General features: G+C 35.6%; 6 protein-coding genes across 8 annotated transcripts; 3 read left to right on the top strand and 3 right to left on the bottom strand.

Annotated features, from left to right (window-relative positions):
* Positions 1-77: 77 nt before the first annotated feature.
* Positions 78-1,363, top strand: LOC18992295 (protein TRIGALACTOSYLDIACYLGLYCEROL 5, chloroplastic). The gene is made up of 5 exons (XM_006415675.2): positions 78-101; positions 203-245; positions 342-386; positions 833-865; positions 982-1,363. The coding sequence occupies exons 2-5, from the start codon at positions 206-208 to the stop codon at positions 1,134-1,136; spliced, it is 273 nt and encodes a 90-aa protein (XP_006415738.1). The 5' UTR covers positions 78-101; positions 203-205; the 3' UTR covers positions 1,137-1,363.
* LOC18992294 lies at positions 1,221-3,173 on the bottom strand. Its single transcript, XM_006415673.2, has 5 exons — positions 2,942-3,173; positions 2,600-2,717; positions 1,940-2,494; positions 1,669-1,852; positions 1,221-1,570 (listed from the first exon to the last, which is right to left on the bottom strand). The coding sequence occupies exons 1-5, from the start codon at positions 3,016-3,018 to the stop codon at positions 1,545-1,547; spliced, it is 960 nt and encodes a 319-aa protein (XP_006415736.1). The 5' UTR covers positions 3,019-3,173; the 3' UTR covers positions 1,221-1,544.
* A 772-nt stretch (positions 3,174-3,945) lies between these two features.
* On the top strand, positions 3,946-4,401 carry LOC112084169 (glycine-rich protein DOT1). Its single transcript, XM_024153393.1, has one exon. It carries the CDS (start codon positions 3,946-3,948, stop codon positions 4,399-4,401), a length of 456 nt encoding a protein of 151 aa, XP_024009161.1.
* Positions 4,402-4,481: 80 nt separating this feature from the next.
* LOC18992293 (transcription initiation factor TFIID subunit 4) lies at positions 4,482-7,184 on the bottom strand. The gene is made up of 11 exons (XM_024152898.1): positions 6,726-7,184; positions 6,384-6,641; positions 6,172-6,284; positions 5,934-6,015; positions 5,720-5,858; positions 5,572-5,627; positions 5,431-5,487; positions 5,229-5,351; positions 5,091-5,141; positions 4,844-5,018; positions 4,482-4,738 (listed from the first exon to the last, which is right to left on the bottom strand). Exons 1-11 carry the CDS (start codon positions 7,101-7,103, stop codon positions 4,569-4,571), a joined length of 1,602 nt encoding a protein of 533 aa, XP_024008666.1. The 5' UTR covers positions 7,104-7,184; the 3' UTR covers positions 4,482-4,568.
* An 898-nt stretch (positions 7,185-8,082) lies between these two features.
* On the top strand, positions 8,083-10,401 carry LOC112084075. Of its 3 annotated transcripts, none has more exons than XM_024152639.1 (5): positions 8,083-8,246; positions 8,634-8,978; positions 9,096-9,254; positions 9,352-10,128; positions 10,237-10,401. In XM_024152639.1, exons 2-4 carry the CDS (start codon positions 8,640-8,642, stop codon positions 10,108-10,110), a joined length of 1,257 nt encoding a protein of 418 aa, XP_024008407.1. In that variant the 5' UTR covers positions 8,083-8,246; positions 8,634-8,639; the 3' UTR covers positions 10,111-10,128; positions 10,237-10,401. The 3 variants fall into 3 exon arrangements, with proteins under 3 accessions (XP_024008407.1, XP_024008406.1, XP_024008405.1); XM_024152638.1 differs by having other exon boundaries at positions 10,234-10,401; XM_024152637.1 differs by having other exon boundaries at positions 9,352-10,293.
* Positions 10,402-12,616: 2,215 nt separating this feature from the next.
* LOC18992292 (zinc finger protein ZAT10) lies at positions 12,617-13,783 on the bottom strand. Its single transcript, XM_006415671.2, has one exon. It carries the CDS (start codon positions 13,538-13,540, stop codon positions 12,824-12,826), a length of 717 nt encoding a protein of 238 aa, XP_006415734.1. The 5' UTR covers positions 13,541-13,783; the 3' UTR covers positions 12,617-12,823.
* Positions 13,784-19,087: the final 5,304 nt, after the last annotated feature.

Here is a 19,087-nt window from a genome sequence, read left to right as displayed (position 1 = left end):
TTGAACAAAAATAGACCGGTTCATTAGTTTTGTTGAGTTTTAAATAACCGGTTCATAAAAATGACAGTATCCGGTTCGCAGATTCACCAACAACAAACAAGGTATCGGTTGATTCAGATTCACCAGTTCTACTCTCTTTGCCTCTATCTATCTATCTATCGATTCCTAATTCAATTTTTGTTTTTTTTTCTCTCTTCGGAAGATTATGGTGCTCTCTGACTTCACTGGAGTTGGTGTTGGATTCGGTATTCCCATTCGCAGTTGTTTCTCCGTTGTCTTTTTTTTTTTTTTTTTTTGATTCGCCTCGTAATTTTTTCTCTATCAAATCTGGAATTATCTAGGGTTCGGTGTTGGCTGTGGATTTGGCGTTGGCTGGGGTTTTGGAGGTTCCTTCACAAACTTTAACTTCACTTGAAACTCCAAGGATTTGGTTTGAATTTCACAGATTGATAGAATCATTTCATATAGGAACACTACACTCTGACTATTCGTTTCGATATAATGCCGCAAAACCACACTCTCATTGTTGCTTTGTTTGTTTGGTTTTGTGATGTTTTTGAGATCATCTATCTACTCCTAGGGTTTATACAATTGCTTCTTCTTTCATCATCTTTACTTGCTAATTGGTGTACAAATCTGTATTTTCATCTACGTGCTTGTTAACTGAATGGTATACTTAAAACCTCATGCCTAGAATCAGAGTCCTTTGCCATTGACAGCTTACATTTGATGGATTCATACTATTTGCAAACAGACAGACACACAAATATATCTTAAATTGGATCAGTGCGTAGTACTGAATTAGAGTGTTTTTGTTGTTGCTTTCTTGCAGGAATGCCTTTGAATGTATTAGGCGTTGGTGTAGGTAAGCATTGAAACATCTGCCTCTGCGTCTCTCTCTCTACACAAAAGCAGATAATGGGTAAATCTTGCATCAAGTCTTTTAATCACAAAACTCTCAATGCAATATTGTATTTGAAGGTGGCGGCTGCGGAGTGGGTTTAGGCCTCGGTTGGGGTTTTGGGTCTGCCTTCGGGAGTCACTACCGATCATCTAGACTTACATTTCAAGGCATCGAGTTAGAGAAGACGGATAAACATGAGGTTAAGGTGGATAACATGTCCAAAAACACTTAGCAGCCTGCCCTCGTGTGCTTCAATGTCCCAAAATATCTGAGAAAAACTCTGTTCGGATTGATTGTAAAAGAAGAAACAAAAAAGTCTGACATTTTCCTTATTTCTCATTGAAGAATTACATTCGGATCAAAAATGCATTCTGTATTACAAAACATCCCAAGTCCACAATGTTCCACTCTAGAGTGCGTTTACTTTGCATCTAAGAGGTGTCAAGATTCTTTCTTACTTATCAAAGATACCGTTTCATATAATCGAATAAAAAATGCATTTCTATATTACAGAACAACCAAAAACAGTGGAATTACTGTACAGTAAAAGTGTAGATTGCCAAATCCATCCTTTTCGCAGTTGAACAACCCGTGACATCGAGGATGAATAAACTCAAACGTGGTATTCCATAGCAGTCTTCTACATTGTATGCACCGCGACTACCACTGCAACGACAAAACACGCTATCTCAAAACTTATCCAAATATGCATGTGAGATCTTTGATTACAGAAAGAAACAAAATTTCAATTCAGTAAATATTACCTATAAGAAGAAGTAAAAGAAGAATCCAAATTGCAGCTTGAACGGATTTACTATAACGCATCCGATACTGAGACCGTTGAAGTTGCCTTTGTAGAGCTCCATACCAACCATGAAGCTGCTTTTCGTAACAGTCCTCACATTCCATACAACTTTTGTCCCTCTCAAAACATCCATTCATGACTTGCTGAGAAATTAAAAATCCCTTTTTTAGTTATAAGACTTTTTGTAAGCAGGAGGGAAAGAAAAACTTGCGTTTTGAGGAGAATCTTACTTGGTTCGCTTGGATAGGTAATAACGCAGCATCAGAATCTCCTTGACGATCTAAGGCTTTCCACTTTCTAATGCAGTTTTTGGACCCAGGTTCCATATAATTGAGGAAACCAGAGAAGCTGGGAACTTTCCGTGGAGGTTGAACCAGTGGCTCATCAGAAGTTTTTTGCACGAAACCATCATCAGAAGAAACCGCGACGTTCCAAGCACCGATATCAGCAGTAGCACTTGCCGCCCTTCTATGTCCATGCGTCTTTGCCTCTTTACTTGACATATCTGGAAGCTGATTTGCTTTGCCACGATTTGTTGAAAGTTGTTTCTTTTCGGATTCAGATGGTCCAGTCAAGAAGAGGGCAAGCTCATTACGATCATCTTCATCCAAACGCACCCATCTCGGAGTTCCTTTGCCGTCAGATTGCGCAGCTTCCTTGAGAGATTTCTCGATTTTCGCAACCTGAGTCTCCATTGCGAATGTAAACTCGCGATGCCTATCTCGAGTTTCATCACTCAAACGATTGTCGTAGCTAGATTGAACAGCTCGTTGGAATTCATCTAACTGCAGCAAAAAAAAGATACAATTTTCACTTAAAGAAAGCAAATCAACATTCCACAAATTCGAATCGAGTACGAGAAAAAAAGAGAAGGAAAGAAAGAAAGAAACCTGCCATTTGGTGGTTCCGAGTGCGGCGTGAAGGTCCCTGTGAAGCTGCTCAGAGTCGTCCCATACATTTGAAGAGCCTTGTTTCCCATTGATCCATGTCCTGTAAGCTGACTCCATCCTACAAATCAATCCAAGATACCACACACAGGCACAACATTGTGAGGATTCAAGATCTAAAACTTGATTATCAGAGTCCTAATTCCCGAATACGAAGCAACAGACAAATCGACATTACATCATCAACAATGACAGTTGTAATTTCACAGATCCAGAACAAAAATTTTGCGAGAATCATCAGCTAAAGGATGAGGAAATGGAGAAGTAAGGATTCGAAAACGCAACCTGTCGGCAGATTCCTGAACCTCCTCAGCAGCGGCAAAGAAAGGATCCTTCTCCCACCGATCCAAACTCGTCGTCATCTCTTGAGGAAGATAAGAACCCTAATTTCCTAACAAACAAAAACCCTTAAGGGAATAATCTTCGAGAAGAGCAGAAACTCAGAAAGCAACAGAGAAATTAAAATTTGGGGTATTGACGATGGAGATCGAAATTTTTTCAGAGGGCTGAGTTGAGAGGAACGTTCATCGATTAGCCAAATTACGGCCTTTCGTTACAGGCACGTGCGGAAAAGATGGCACGTTTCGTTTGTTGGAGACACACAATACCAACGCATAGTTCTCAATAGACCGGTCCTACTCTCTGGTTCGGTGTTTAGAATTTTAAAATCAAAATTACGACGAAAATACACATCTTTTTGGAAAAGACGTAAACATAAGAAAACAAATCATTTGGCACCACGACCAGTCGACCACTATCATCTCCATAGTAAAAAGGAAGTGTCCTTGATCAAATCTCTATACAGTTAAGTGTTTATGAGGCGCTAAGACATTCTGAGGATTACAGATTAGTCTCATTAACGAGCACATGAGGTACACGTGAGATTAAGCCTCAATAGCTAATGACACAGGTGCATAAACACCAGCTCCATTTTACATAAGTCCCATTCTAGCTTAGATCTACATGAATTAAGTTTAATTTTCTGGCTTTCACTCTAAATTTTAATCGGACGAGACTACAAAATGAATAATGGAAAAATGCAACAAAACTCAAAAAGGCGAGGGAAAAATCATGAGAATCAGACCGATCACCTAAATCCATATTGTTAAGCCACACCATATACGCGCCTCTTTCTACTGGCGCGCCATGCTAACCATCACCTTTGTATTTATGTGACTATATATAAATAGTGATGTGTTTGTGGCTGTATTCTCCTCAATTAGAACTCGTTCTATCTTACTTTCTCAGATTCTAACAAAAAAAAAAAATATCGTCACTAAGCAGCCATCATGGGGAGTAGAGTGATGTTTTGGTTTCTTGTTTCGTTGTATCTATGCCTCATCGGCCATATGATTGGTGAGGCTGCAAGAGAAGGTGCGTTCATGAAGAGTGAAGCAGCATCCAGTGAGATCGGAAAGAGTAACCGACACGTAACCGGATTTAGGGGTGAACTCACAGCTGGCGGCTATGGCGGCGGAGGCCCGGGATATGGTGGTGGATACGGGCCAGGTGGTGGTGGTGGGTATGGTTCCGGTGGTGGTGGTGTTGTCATTGGTGGTGGTGGTGGTGGTGGTTTTGGTTGGGATGGAAGCAACGGAGGAGGCGGTCCTGGATACGGGTCAGGTGGTATTGGTGGTGGAGTCATCATTGGTGGTGGTGGCGGTGGGTGTGGTGGCTCATGCGGTGGTGGTGGTGGAGGATATGGACACGGCCGAGCCAACATGAAGGAATCAGGCAAAAACTAGATAAATCTAGTAACTTTCTTTAGGTCGTAGTAGAAGGAAGAAGAAATAAGGATGTACTTAGCATCTTCATCATGCTTAGGAGTTTGTAATGGCATCACTTTTAATGGAATAAGAAAATAGAGTGTTAAAAAGATTCGGAATCTGGTTATTTTCTCTTACAAATGTTTCTATGTCTTCTCTTGGGTTGGAACATCCGAGCAGATTCTGTTGTATAAGCGATACAGTAGCGTCGATTTAGACATCTGAGGCTCTTTTTCCACCACAGCAAACACATCCTTCACAGATATTGACCGGGCCACTTTTGGTGAACCTTGGTTCTTCCCAAATCTTCTACCACCTACTAAAATTAAATCAAGACATCATGAAACAGTCACAAGAACCCAAAGCCATAAGCAGAGAAAAACTTCAATAAAGAATAACCAGCAACCGAACTGAGATTTACCTTTCCAGATCATAGAATCGGGCTCACCAGTTTCATTCTTGGAGATTATTTCTGACCGTGAAGAAAGTTTCTGACGTGCTTCTACCATAAGTTTCCATTTTAGAAACGGATTATCTCCTCCAATGGATGCAAGGGCAGCAACATTTGCAACCTTAATTCTCCTTTCATCTTGTTCCTTATTATTATAGAACCTCTTTCAGTGTACGTATGTCCAAAGGTTTATTTAGGTGGCTCAGTTTCTAAATACCTTCATTTGTTCTGAACGAGTATCTTCTTTTGCAGTATCATTTCCTTCGTTCTACATTGAGGAAAAATCCCAAAACATAGGCATTATTACTTTATTGGTAACTAAGAAAATACTATAGATATTGAGCTCAGGACAAACCTGACGCTTTCCACCATGTTTCGTTTCCCATTCCTCTTTGACCTTCTGATTCATTTCATTAATTTGTTTCCGAATATCAGATGTGATACAAGTTCGATTTCTACACTTCGGAGCATCAGTCCGCTGCAAAAGCTCTTTTAACTTCACAAATGTTTTTGACACAACAAAGTTTAAAGAAGGCAAGAGAAGAAAGTAGACTAACCTGCTTTGACATTCGGATTATATCAGACAACAATCCACGCATCCTTTCCTCCACGCACTGATTAAGCAAAGCCATGAGGAAAAAAAATACAAGAAGAAGAAATTGTAGGCCAAAAATTCCCAAGAAGTAATGACATCTCACCAGAGACAAGCACTGTTCGACATCATCGTTTATATGCTCTACACCACTTTTTGCCACTGTCATGTACGAAAGTATATAAAAACTTCTTTCTCCAAGTGATTCCAAGCAAAGATCTAAGAAGCAGCTAAGAGATGGGTTGAAACCCAACTAATTACTGCTAGCTTTCTCTGCAGTGGATTTTTCTGCAAAATCGTCCTTTCTTCCTCTTCATGCACAGCTCTTCGAGATGCTTTAGAAACACGACTGTCCTCTTTAGCCCCAGAGTATAATAGTTTTCTCTCTTCTTCCTAGTACATATGCAGAAAGAATTGGTTTATTGGTCTCTCTGTATCCAGGTTTAGTGCAGCTACCAGAAAACATACCTGAAGATTGATGAGTGCAGTGACATCATTGATTTGTTCAATACTTCGATCATCATAATCCCCACGTAGTTTTTGCTTCTTGCTGTAAGTAACCCATGCTATTAGACTTCAATAATAATTATAAATTACAAATGAATGAAAAGGAGGATATCAAATTAAAGAATAAAAATAAAAAAGGAAGAATAACTTATAGACGCGGTAAATAGTTCTTCTTTCACAAAGCAGCTAGCTATGTTACCTCGATGGTGGCAGCGAAGAACCTAGTGCCTCAAAAGGTTTCTTCTGACCAACATAAGGCATTTTGGGTGTCGTCCTAACATTAATGGTCCGAGATGGGGCAGGGATATTAACCTGATGAGTGCACAAAACAACTTTAAAGTCAAATAGATAGTCCATTTACTCATCACTAGCATTTGAATATGTCGTTTGAGAGTACAATTTATAAGTTACCATTATGCTAGAGTCCATCTGTGTTTTCATTGACGGAGAAACAAAGCTTTCATGGGTGGTCGATGTGGATAAAACCATTTTAGAAGACTGCTTCCCCAAGTCATCAGTTGACGTCCTTGGGTTACCATTGCTCTGTTTCATTGGAACATTAGATACCTGTTCTGACTGAAGCAGATTCCTAGTTGCCAATCTGATCATTTGATCACCTACAGCATCCCTCACATATCGTAAGAAGCTTTCCTTTGTCAATTCTTTCCTCTGCAAACAAGTGAGAAAAGAAAAGTAATGTAGTGAGAGTTTTCTATCAGAGTGCCAAGTCATTTCATGGACGTAAAGCCCCACCTTGAATTTACAAAACAGGGTACGAAGATGCTTCTCTCTATCTTTGTCAACTTGGGCTATCAAGACACGAAGCAATTCACAAACTTGTACTTCCTTAGGGCCATGATTCACAGGGTGAACAGGCTGTTCCGTTCCATGAGCACATTGGCTACTCGTCTTCTGTATTTCCAAATACTGAGGTTGCGGCATTTCTGGTTCACTGCTAATAGGTTTGTTTTTAGACTGCAAGTTACTTCCTTGAAGAACATAGGAAGGATTCTCCCAGAGTTGATCTGCTTGACGAAGGTCCTGAGATGGATTGTGCTGTGGATGAGATTCATATTCTTGCTTTAACTCGTGGTTTTGATTGACCAAACCAGATCGGTGTTGCTCTATCATCTGACTGCTCTCACGGATATGGAAGTTGGTATCAGCATCTCCAATACCATTAATCCCTTTTCCAAGCTGCTGACTCGAAGAATTGTTTTCTCCTTCAGAAATTATAGAATGTCTGTTATAATCAATGTAATTCAATATCCCAAGTGAACAGAAGGCGAAGATCAGTTCATGACAAGAAGAGAGAGGATATGAACTATCATTGTGTTCCCACAGAAAATGCTAAGAAGTTGAATAGTCAATAGCCCTCAATTCATATACCGATCACAGCTTAATTATCACTAGAGCATCATCAGCGTAATCTCTAGCCTGACTAACAATATCTAATTTGCATCCATCAATTGAGAAACCCCGCAGAATATGATAGTTATGACACTCGTGGATCTAAATCATTCCAAGAAATCTAAAGAATTTGACATGGTGTTCCTCGTAGGAGTATCAAAAGAGAGTTCCATTATATACTCTCCGCAGTTTAGCACACGAATTAGGTTTCAAACGAACCTTCGATTTCTCGATTCAGAGAGTCCATGTGTGCGTCCAATTCATCCCTCGAATGCATAGATTCATCCTGACGACACATTTAGCTGGAATCAAAATCGAGATGATCCGCGCAGAGAGCAAGACGACAGTACGCAGATTTCCGAAGATAATTCGGAATCTGAAAACGGGAGTGGAAAATTTGAAAACCTAACCTCGTCTTCTTCGAGGAGCTTTAAAATGGAGTGATCCATGGAGTAAACTCGCGGCGCCAACAGCAAGAGCTCAAGCGAAGACTGAAGACGAATTTACAAGGAAAATGGTTTTGTTGCATCCAAATTGCGGAGGTCTTTATATAGACGGGGTGCTGATGCGAAAGAGCGAGTCGTTTTGGAATTATGCTTAAACACTGCGCGGCGTTCCGCTAAAATAATGTTTTTTTTGGTCGAAGATTTTGTTATTTATTGGTTAAAAACAAAAAACGCAGGAAACATTTCCGCAAAATAAACATCGATTTCCATTTATTTTTTTCAATCTCAACACTCGATAATCTAAAAATTGAACATGGTGTGAAATCGATTTCAAATTTAGCTTTCTCCACTTGATCATCGTCGAAGGAGATCATTGAATCAGAAATTCTCCTTCATCTCCCTAATCATATAATCTGAGGTATCTCTTCCTTCGTCTTTTTGGTTGTTGTATCTCCGTTACCGTGATTTTAGGACCGCCATTGCTGAACCCTTGTTCATATGTTTCATGAATATAACTTTTTTTTTTAACGTGGAATCTTGAATTTGTTGTTCAGTTGGAGCAAATTTAATTTCAATTGCTCTTCAATAATTTTGGATTTCGAGCATTAGGGTTTTACGCTTTTTGGTTTGAGATTCTTGGTCTGGAACTTCTTATATATACAGTTGTTTAACATTTTGGCATTAAGCTCCATTTATCTGATCTTTGTAAGCTAATCCTTAAACACAAAAACACACTTTTGAGGGAAGAAACAAAGCAAAGTATTGTTCTGAAGAGTAATTCACAACGGTTTCTTTTGTATTGCAGGAAAGTATGGTAGAAATCTATTCTGTTTGTGGAGAGTGGAAAATAAATGACAAGCTCCAATGGGAATTTATAGTAGATATGGACAAAGGAGGATCACTTACAGAGGTAGATGAGAATGTCACATTCGCAGAATTAGTTGAGATGGTTATAGAAGACTTTGGATTTGGTTGCTCAGTTAAAAGTGAAGATATTAGACTCACCTATGAACTTCCATCGAAGATGAAACTGATGGTAGAGCTTATGGTAGAGAACCCTCCACCGGTAAATCTGCGAAACGATCGCCAATTAAGAAGTTTCATCAATAAGATAAAAGAAGATCATGAACTAATTCGTTTGTGTGTAACGGTGAGTGACAAATGTAGCCGAATGGCTATTCTTACACACCGTTAAGGAAGGCATGTCACTCTTGTCTTTAGCTCAAATACTAATCTTTTGATGTTGAATTTCTTTCATTCGGTTTAGGTGAGTGAGAAATGCAACGTGGTTGCTTCTGAGAATGTTGGGGAAAACATTCCTTCAAAGACCATACACAATGAAGAGGATTATGTTGAGGAAAATATTCCAAACACACATGTGTTGCAAAATTTTGATGGTGATTCTAATGTGCATGAAAAACAACAGGTAGCATCGTATGTGATTTTACTCTTTCATTATTAAAAATTCCTTTCATCTAGTGTAGTTTTATTTATCCGCTCCTTGTACTTATTTCGTTTTGTAGGAACTTCATCGATCAAGTGGGAGCGACATGGCAGTTTCCATAGCACACGACAACACATGTTCGACTTCTCAAAAAGGAAACTGTCGAGTTTTTTACTATCATCCTATTGATCCTCCTATGGTTTCGATAGGATGTTCACATTCTACCGGAGGGACTGATAATTTACATGTGAACAAACATTTCAAGAATAAGCAAGAGTTGATGTTCAAGATGAGAAAATGGGCACTAGAGTGGAAGTTTGAGTTCAAGTCTCTTTGGTCAAACAAATCAAGAGTGGTATTAGGATGCGTCAATGATAAATGCACTTGGAGGATGCGTGCAACTAAGCTTGATTCTTCTGACGTCTTTGTGGTGAAGAAGTATGTTGATGAACATACTTGTGATACAACACACATAAATGCCGATCATAGGCAAGCAACTGCGAAATTGCTTGGAGCTTTAATCTGCAGCGACTATGGATCAAAAAAAGATGGTCTCAAACCAAAAGAAATTATCGAGCGAGTCAGAAGAGAACATGGCGTACAAATCGAATACAAAAAAGCTTGGAGAGTAAGAGAGCAAGCTCAGAAACTGATAAGAGGGACTCCTGATTCCGCAAATGAAATTTTATCTGCACCTCCAACTACTGGGCAAAGCAGTAGGAGACCGTCGAAGAGAATGCGACCAGTTGGAGAGTTAAGCTCAAAATTTCAGAGACACAAGTGCAGCAGATGCGGCGAAGAAGGACACAACAAGAATACATGCATAGTCTCAATATGATGAACTACTTTTAAGGAGGTTTTCCTATACACATTCATTTTTGAAGTTTTTTTGTTGTTATTGTCTTAAATTAGTGACCAATTTTGTAAAGCGTTTTTAAGAATAGACTTATATCTTTTGCAGCAGATGTGGCAGAGTACACTGCAAAAATACGTGTAGAGCTTCAGTATGATGAGATTTTAAGTAAGTTTCCCTATAAGCATATTACATGTACTGTTTTTTTAGTTTCTTGCGGTTACTGTGGGCAGTTGTTTAACATTTATAAGAAGACACCTTAAATCTGTTTCAAATAATCACCAACTTACTGTCTAATTTTTGGAGGGTGTTGACGAGCAAGGCCAGTTTATGATTCTCCTTTTCTTAACCGGATTCTTGTCACCGTCTTTGTTTTTTTTTTATCAACATTTTTCAAAGTAGACGGGTTTGAAGACTGTCTAATCTGCTATATTTACAGTTAACATAAAAATTTAGAATTTCCAAGAACAAACAAGCACATTCTTCTCATGTAGTGATGTTTAACCATTTCTAATAAAAGCTCTTCCAACATAAGCAGTCACATTGTACTATTCATGGTACACCTCAAAAAAAAATTGTTATGAGTATAATCCTGTTTGTAGATGGGGTTTATAATTAGGCCTTTGGGAGCTCTTTTTGTTTTGGTTATTGCTTGCTTCAAGTTGCTTCTTTAGTGGAATTTTTCTTTTAGCTTACTAGTTACTACCACCAACCTATTGTGTGTGTGTCAGTGTGTGTGTGTTTGTTCTTTTTGGTAAAATTTGGTGGCTGCTCTTGCTCTATCTTTTTATTAATGCAAAAGTCAGATTGGAAGGTCGAATTTTGAAAAGTCACATTTGTTTTTAATTTGCTTAGAATGGATCATATGTGGTTGGTAGACTGGTAGTAGAAACTAGAATCAAAAACAGATGGATTTGGATATGCTTAGGAGTTTAATTAATACTAGATTCTAACTCCGTGCATTCGCACGGCAATATTTTTAATTGTTTAACGAATTTTATAATATAATTTGTGTTTTTGAGTTTAAATATAATTATTTTTATAAATATATTTTTTAATAAGCAAAAATATTGATTTTTGTGTTTAGATATATTTTTATAGTATTAAAATTAATTATGATTATAAAATATAATTTTAACCCGTTCGCTAATATTAATTCAAAATGAACTATTATAAAAATATAATTTTAATTTTTTCGTTCATATTACCGTATAATATAAATATTTGTTAAAAGTTTGAGATGTATTAACAGTATTATTTAGCATTATAGTTTTCTAAAATATTTGTTATAGTTTTCTAAAAATTTTCAAACCACATTATAGTGTATGCAATAATTTTTAATTTTTTTATGTTTTGATTTTGTGTGAAAAATATATTTTCGATATACATGTATAATTCAAAATTAGTGATATTAGTTACCAAAATATTTTTAACCCGGTTTTTTATATATATTTTTAGTTCTATGAATTTTAAAAAATATATTTTTAATATTTAAATTATACATTTGAATTTTACCTATTATTTTATTTTTAATTTGTAAATAAATAATAATCGTAAATATATTATATAAAAAACATAAATATCATATCATTTACATCATTATAAATATTTTATATTTTAAATATGACCATTATTTTTCATATGTGAATTTTTTTTTTCAAAAATTCTAGATATTTTTGATAAAAATATTTAATAGTATAGAAATTATTTAAATTAGAATCTTTAAATCAAATCTAAATTAATATCTGATTTATTATTTTTAATCAAATCAAATCTAAATTACCTATATTTAAGGAACTCTAAAAATATTTAAATTAGTAACTAATTTTCGAAATTAAATATAAATAATTATTAAAATTATTTTTAAACACTTAAAAAAAATTGGAAACCTTTGGAAGCAAGTACTAAAAATTTACAGTTATTTTTAAACATTATTTTTAGAGGGGTTTGAAGACTGTCTAATCTGCTATATTTACAGTTAACATAAAAATTTAGAATTTCCAAGAACAAACAAGCACATTCTTCTCATGTAGTGATGTTTAACCATTTCTAATCAAAGCTCTTCCAACATAAGCAGTCACATTCTACTCTTCATGGTACACCTAAAAAAAATTGTTGAGTATAAATCCTGTTTGTAGTTGGGGGCCTTTGGGAGCTCTTCTTGTTTGGTTATTGCTTGCTTCAAGTTGCTGCTTCTTTAGTGGAATTTTTTTTTAGCTTACTAGTTACTACCACCAACCTATTGTGTGTGTGTGTGTTTGTTCTTTTTGGTAAAATTTGGTGGCTGCTCTTGCTCTATCTTTTTATTAATGCAAAAGTCAGATTGGAAGGTCGAATTTTGAAAAGTCACATTTGTTTTTAATTTGCTTAGAATGGACCATGTGTGGTTGGTAGACTGGTAGTAGAAACTAGAATAAAAAACAGATGGATTTGGATATGCTTAGGAGTTTAATTAATATGAAAATCAAACTCAAAACTAAAAACAGAGCTGTAGCTAGTAGTATGATTTTATTCAAAGAAAAGTTAAAACCTCAAAAATTTTAACATGTGATAAATAAAGAATGAATTTGTAACTGAATAAGAACAAGAATTGGAATGAATCGAACTCGAAATTTGTATGTACAGAACTACAAATTCCCTATAGAATTCAAAACAGAGCAAACTAATAATCTGATCGTTTTCTAATTTAAGTTTTTATTCAGTGGTGGAGTTTCTCCGGGAAGTCAACTCGGGGCTTCTTCGCCGGCATCGGGCTCATAACCTCGTCGTCTCCGTTAACCGACGAAAACTCCGGGATCGGAGGGATGTTAAGGTCAAATCCACGGTGGCTGCTGCTGACGTGGCTGGTGGACCCCGCACCTTCGGAATTGGACACGCTACTACTTTTGTCCCCTTCGTAGTGGCACCGCTTGTGTCCGCCGAGAGCTTGCCCGGAAGTAAACGACTTGTTACAGATCGAGCAGACGTGTGATTTCCCGCTTCCGGTGATCACGGCGGCGGACGTGGTTGTAGTCGCCGCCGAGGTCGACTGATCATCTCCTCCGCCGCCGGAAAGAGTCTGTGATAAGTTTTTCCGGTGGCTCGCCTTGTGACCGCCGAGAGCTTGGTAAGAAGAGAAAGACTTGTCGCAGACGGTGCACTTGTAGATGGACGAGGACGATTTCTCAGCCGTCGTCACGGGAGAAAGAGGAAGAGGGTGGAGGTTGGTGCGATCTCCGTCGCGAGCGAGGAGCATGAGGCAGAAAGCGAGATACTCTTCCTCGGTGAGGTTGTTGTGGTGGTGGAAATCGGATCTGGATCTTTTGGAGCGTTTACCTTTGGTCCAGTGTTCGACGCCATGGAAGGTTGAAGAATCTTGGAACAGAGGAGGAATCGGAGAAGCTAATCTCGGTGAAGTGAGAGCCTCGAGCGCCATTAAAAATTCAGTTGATAAAAATCTGAAGTAAGATCGAACTCTCTGTCTCTCTCGTTTTGAGGAGCTTTTGTGATGAGTTGAGAAAAATAAAAATTTGGAAGAGAAGAAAGAAGTGTTGTTTGTTTGTTGTTGAAGAAGAAGAAGAAGATGAAAGTGTGTGAATAAATATATACAAGTAAGGTGGAGTGTGGAGAAGGAAGTTGCGTGACAAGTGGTGGGAAAGTGTGAAGAGTGAGGGTGGCGATTTTTAGATTATTAGTACTTTTTTTTTTTGGTGCATTTATATATGCGGACCAAAGTTGTGAGGAAAGTATCTAAATGTTTTTTTTTTTTTTAAACTTGGTTAAGGGGGAAAGTAATTTGGGCACGTTTGGTTTGACTTAGTACACGTGTGTAAGTGGTGAGCAAAAAGGAAGAGGTCGGCTATAAAAATGACTTTTTTCTTCCGCGTTGCAAAAGATATATTTATATTCTAGAGTTTCTGTATTGCGGTCGTAGTCATGGTCATCATATGCTACACGTTTCGGCTTTTTGTCCAAAGAAGAAGAAGATAGATAGATAGTTATAACAACTATTGAGTAGTAAGTACAAACTGTATAGTTGACCAAGAAAAAAAGAGAAAAGTCATAACTACTAACCAATTTTTATTAGGAAAGCTTAGTCTTCTCTTTGGAAAATATCTATATAGAAGATTCGTGTGAAACGTTTTAAATCTTTAAAAGAAAAAAAAAACAAATAGTCAAATACATTGAATACAAAATATAAAGTTTAACCGAATTTTTCAGACTTGTTGTCTCTTAAAAGTCAAACGTTAAAAAGGGTTCGACTGATATGTAATTTTTTAAAATGTATATTGGGTATGATTAAAGACAGGAATAAGAATCTAACTGCCGATCGAAAGGATTCATAGTTGAAAAGGTGGAGGTTAGGACTAATAAGAGGCTGAAACGGTGCATTAATAAATACCTAATTCCAAGTTTTCACAGTCAAAACCGCAAAATGAAAATAAGAAAGAAAACAAAAAAAAAATCGAAAGAACCAACTTTTTCTGTTACTAATTAACTCATTAGTATTGTGACGACGTAATGTGGGAAACGAACTACATTTGACTAAAACAGAAGAACCATCGTTTGACTCTTCCGAAATTCTTCACGCGGCTGCTCGTCAAACCGTCCGGTTTACTTTTATTTGACGCAAAATACTCAACCGGATAACGGCATTTGAGTAGTTAGTAGCTAAGAATAGTCGGAAGATGGACCCCAAATTCGGATTGAAATGTTTTGAAAACAAAGGGATAATGATCGACGTGTAAACTATACAGTGCACATGACATGTCACATACACGAGGTTGAGAAAAACTTTAAAATAAAGCAATGCTACAAATACTGGAGGTTGAATGATTTAATGGTTTTGTCGTTATTCTTGGGTTTTATCTCACTTATGCAAGCATGGACACAAATGATTATTTGGTCACGTATACTGTTTTTCTAGTTCTCTTCATTTTCTTTCGTAAAGTACTTCCTCTTTAGAGATCCACTCTACATTTAGTGTGTTAGGACTAACTAACAGAGATCCAATTTTATGCTTAAACTCCTTACAAATTCAAATGTTAATTAGTGTCTTTTTTGCCTTTGATATATTATCTTTTAATTTTTGTATATATTAAAACTAGCATATCTATATTGTTTTGTGATAATTTTGGATGTATGACCTAGTTGGAACTCTTTTGTTATGTGCCTTATGGAATATGGTAGACTTTACCTTGAAAATTTGCCCCAAAAAAAAAAAAAAGAATTTTTCCTTTCATCGTACAATTTTTTGTTGTCTAAATTTGTTTTGAGTTCATTTATAGTGTTATTACCTATTCAGTTATTCCTAGCGTAAAATTTTTGTCTTTAAAAATGTTCACAATTAAAAGATTTTTTGCTAACACGTTATATAATGCGTCAAGAAATATACATACAATTGGCAATGGAATATACCTAATATAAATTATTCTGGGAGGCTGCTGCAATCATGATAACATGGGTAAAAAAATTTGTGGGTTGGACCCTGGTTCGAACAGTGCATGAGACACACACATGTAAATAGTATATATATAAAAAAAAAGCTATTTATGTTTGTGTACAAAGGAAAACTTGAAACTTGTGAAGAAGAAAATGATATGTGATGTAGAGAACAAAAAAACGTGTTTGTCGGCGTGTCATCATGCATGGGTCACGCATTGCCTTCTAGAAAAAAGCTCTCTCACACCAAACTTCTAACTTCTAACATGTAAAAAGTTGAAAAGACAACTCAAAAGTGTTTCCTATAACTCCATTATCTATTCTTCGTTTGTTGTCTAGTTTTTGGGATTAGTTTGACTTCAAGAATAGATAAAAAAATGAAAAAAATAATGAAAAGAAGAAGAAGTGGATATTAATTAAAGTATTACTAGCCAGTTATTTGATTCATTGTAAATCCTAATTGGAGATAATTGTGGTGTTTAACATATGTAAATTAATTATCTAGCCAATGACTACAACACCTCTAATGATCATATGACACTTCTAAGAAGGGCCTTGGGTCAGAGGAGTTAATGCACGTTGGGTTTAGAAATTTGGGTCTGCTTGGGCCTACCCTTAACATTACAACTTGTTTTCTTATCGTATAGTAGTATGAAGGTTTATGGTTTGTACACATAAGAAACCAAGTTCATTTTTGAGTAGATCAGAGATAAAACTCAAGTCTTTTTGTTTGACGAAAACAAACTCTAGTTTAGTAAACAAAAGAAAGTAAGTCTTACAAACACCAAGAGACCCTATTTATTACCCCAAAAACCTTGGTCACGTAGGACTAGGAATACAAATCCTAATAGCACAGTTACAAGAGTATTCACTTTTTTTTTTTTTTTGTTCTGTAGACCAATCGAACAAAATTGTGTTGTATTATTATCAGTTTGGTCATTTGATGAATAATTATATATTGTTCGATCGGTCTGGTCCAGCCTTATGGTTCAGCATATCAATATGTGATTAATAGTGGCATACCAAAAGAAAATGATGGCGGATTTCATGAATTCGATCGTTGTCGCCGATTTGATCTCGCATGAAGCAAACATAACCCTTTTTTTCAAAACATGTTATGCTTTTTGCCCACCACAACACCCTTAGTTAAGGCCATTCCAATTTTTTCACTTGGACATTTAGAAGAATCAAAAGTTTATATGCAAAGATTAAAAAGATTAGGCATAACTATTAGTAGTATTTTTGTTTGTTGCAAAAATAAGAAAAGAAATCCTAAACCTACATGTTATTTAATCAGTTAATTGAAAGTTAACTATACCGAAAACCCCTAAAATACTTTGAGAAGCTAATTTCAAATATGTACACCATTTAGAAGAGTCAACGTACACTTTAATGGCAAGGTATAATCAACTATTGATTATTTGAATAACTGCATTCTTATAATTTATCACGATGAATTCCTTAATTATTACTTTACTTTAATCTATAAACGAAAAAACCCTTAATAAAATTCAATAATTGACGGTTTCATTCTGATTGTGGAGATGTGTACTAGTGTCTTCCACCAAATATATAAATTATGTATAGTACATTCGTCGTATTCGAAGTTCAATTGATCTACCAAACATACTTTTGTACCTTTCAAATTCTCATTTTTATAATACATTCTTATACATCGGACCCTATATAATATCAGACCACAACTACTAACGTCGTAAATCATTTATTTTCAAATGTAATGTAATATATGATTTATGAAGACATTCTGACTTTAGGGCGAGACAAGAAAACCAGCAGTGATCATGCCATCACTATTTACTTTTATTTTTATATAACATGCATGCTAAAAAAACAACAATACGGACAAATTAATTCATTGATAATTAACTAATATGCGATTATACCATAAGAGTATCAAAAACAATATAATGTAAACGATATTCGAAGAACCCGTGAGTATATGCACGGAATTCAAAAGTTAGAAGAGGTAATGAACAGATAGGCAAATCCGTAAGATGCATTGTACATTAACCCGTCCTGTAATTTTGAAACTTAGAGAACATATCTTCAAGCTGTGATTTTATTTTCTTCAATATACTTATTTTAAAACTTATTAAGAAGATTTTATGTGGGGATGATCTTAAGACAAACGAACGAGTTTGAATCTCATCTTGTCGGAATCTCCAACTCTATTTTGTGCCGTCCTAATATTTTTAAATATGTTTATTTATCTTTTATCCAATGTACATACCTACTTGACCTTTTATAACTTATGAGGCAATTTGCCTCCCAGCCGGACCAAAAAGATAACAAGTTCAGATAACTCTAAAAAACAAAACAAAACTATTAAACAGTCAACTATAATACATACAAATTAGCTTATTCTTTTGGCATGCCCATAACAAGGTTAATTAATGTTCATATATATATATATATATATAATATCTCACATTGATAACCATGCATTTATATAAAACATATAATATAAAGTGTTGAAGTTCGTCTAAATTGCATCTAAAAAAAAGTGTAAAGTTCTTCTGCTAGCTAGTGGACGGGAATTTAATGTATAAAAACCAAATACATACAAAGTTCCTGTAGTTTGTGGCTTATTTTCATTAATTCCTTTATCTTTGCCTGCTTTTGTTTTCTATCGTTTAATCCAACACTCCAAAAAACATACAAATATGGATGGTAATATTCTGCGTTAACAATGAGCTAGAAGCTACAACTTTTACGCATATTAAATCACTGATGGTTCATATTACTTATCACATCCATTATAATTATACTTTGGGTTCTGGTTTTATATTCTAAACTTACTTACTCATAAATGACAATTACAAGAAAATATGTAACATATTTATATATGAAAAGCTCTTGTATTTCTTAAAAAATTATACGACTTCAAAAGTTCATGTCTAGTAAATATATGAAAAGTAAACTGGATTAACGAATATCAGTTTGCTTAAAAATTATATTTCACCCTCCGTACGTATATCATGCTAAGTTTCAATGTATGCAGTTGTTTGTATCTTTAAAAAACAAAGTTGACTAGAATGAAACATTCTTTTAAAATATTACTATTCACACTATCATAATGGAAAACACAAATACAACCATCCTAATAAAATAAATTTGGAAAAGGAAATGCACTGTATTTGATAATGAATAGTGTGAAAACTTTTTTTTTACATTTAATTCATCCATATTAATATATTATGTTGTTATAGAGTGTAGTCTATCAATCTTTGTAGGCACATCAGAATAAGTTTGGATCTTTCTTACGAATTAATATTTCCTGGTATGCATCTTCCATAACACAAAAACAAAAACAAAAAACTCACAGCTTGAACCAAATTAAGTTATTGATGCCGGATATATTCATATATCATGCTGCATCTTCTCCCAAAAAACAAATTAGCTAAGAGAGACCTACCGGACAATTAGTAATTTAAGGTTTAATACGGCATGGATTAAAAAGTTTCTTTTTAATTTCTTCTTCTTTTAGTGTTGTTGAGGTTGCGATAAGGATTTCGTTAAT

This window comes from Eutrema salsugineum, unplaced genomic scaffold, assembly GCF_000478725.1.
Source record: "Eutrema salsugineum unplaced genomic scaffold, Eutsalg1_0 scaffold_5, whole genome shotgun sequence".
Taxonomy (NCBI): Eukaryota; Viridiplantae; Streptophyta; class Magnoliopsida; order Brassicales; family Brassicaceae; genus Eutrema; species Eutrema salsugineum.
The sequence above is the reverse complement of the archived record's forward strand: the minus strand, read 5'-3'. Positions and strand labels throughout refer to the sequence as shown.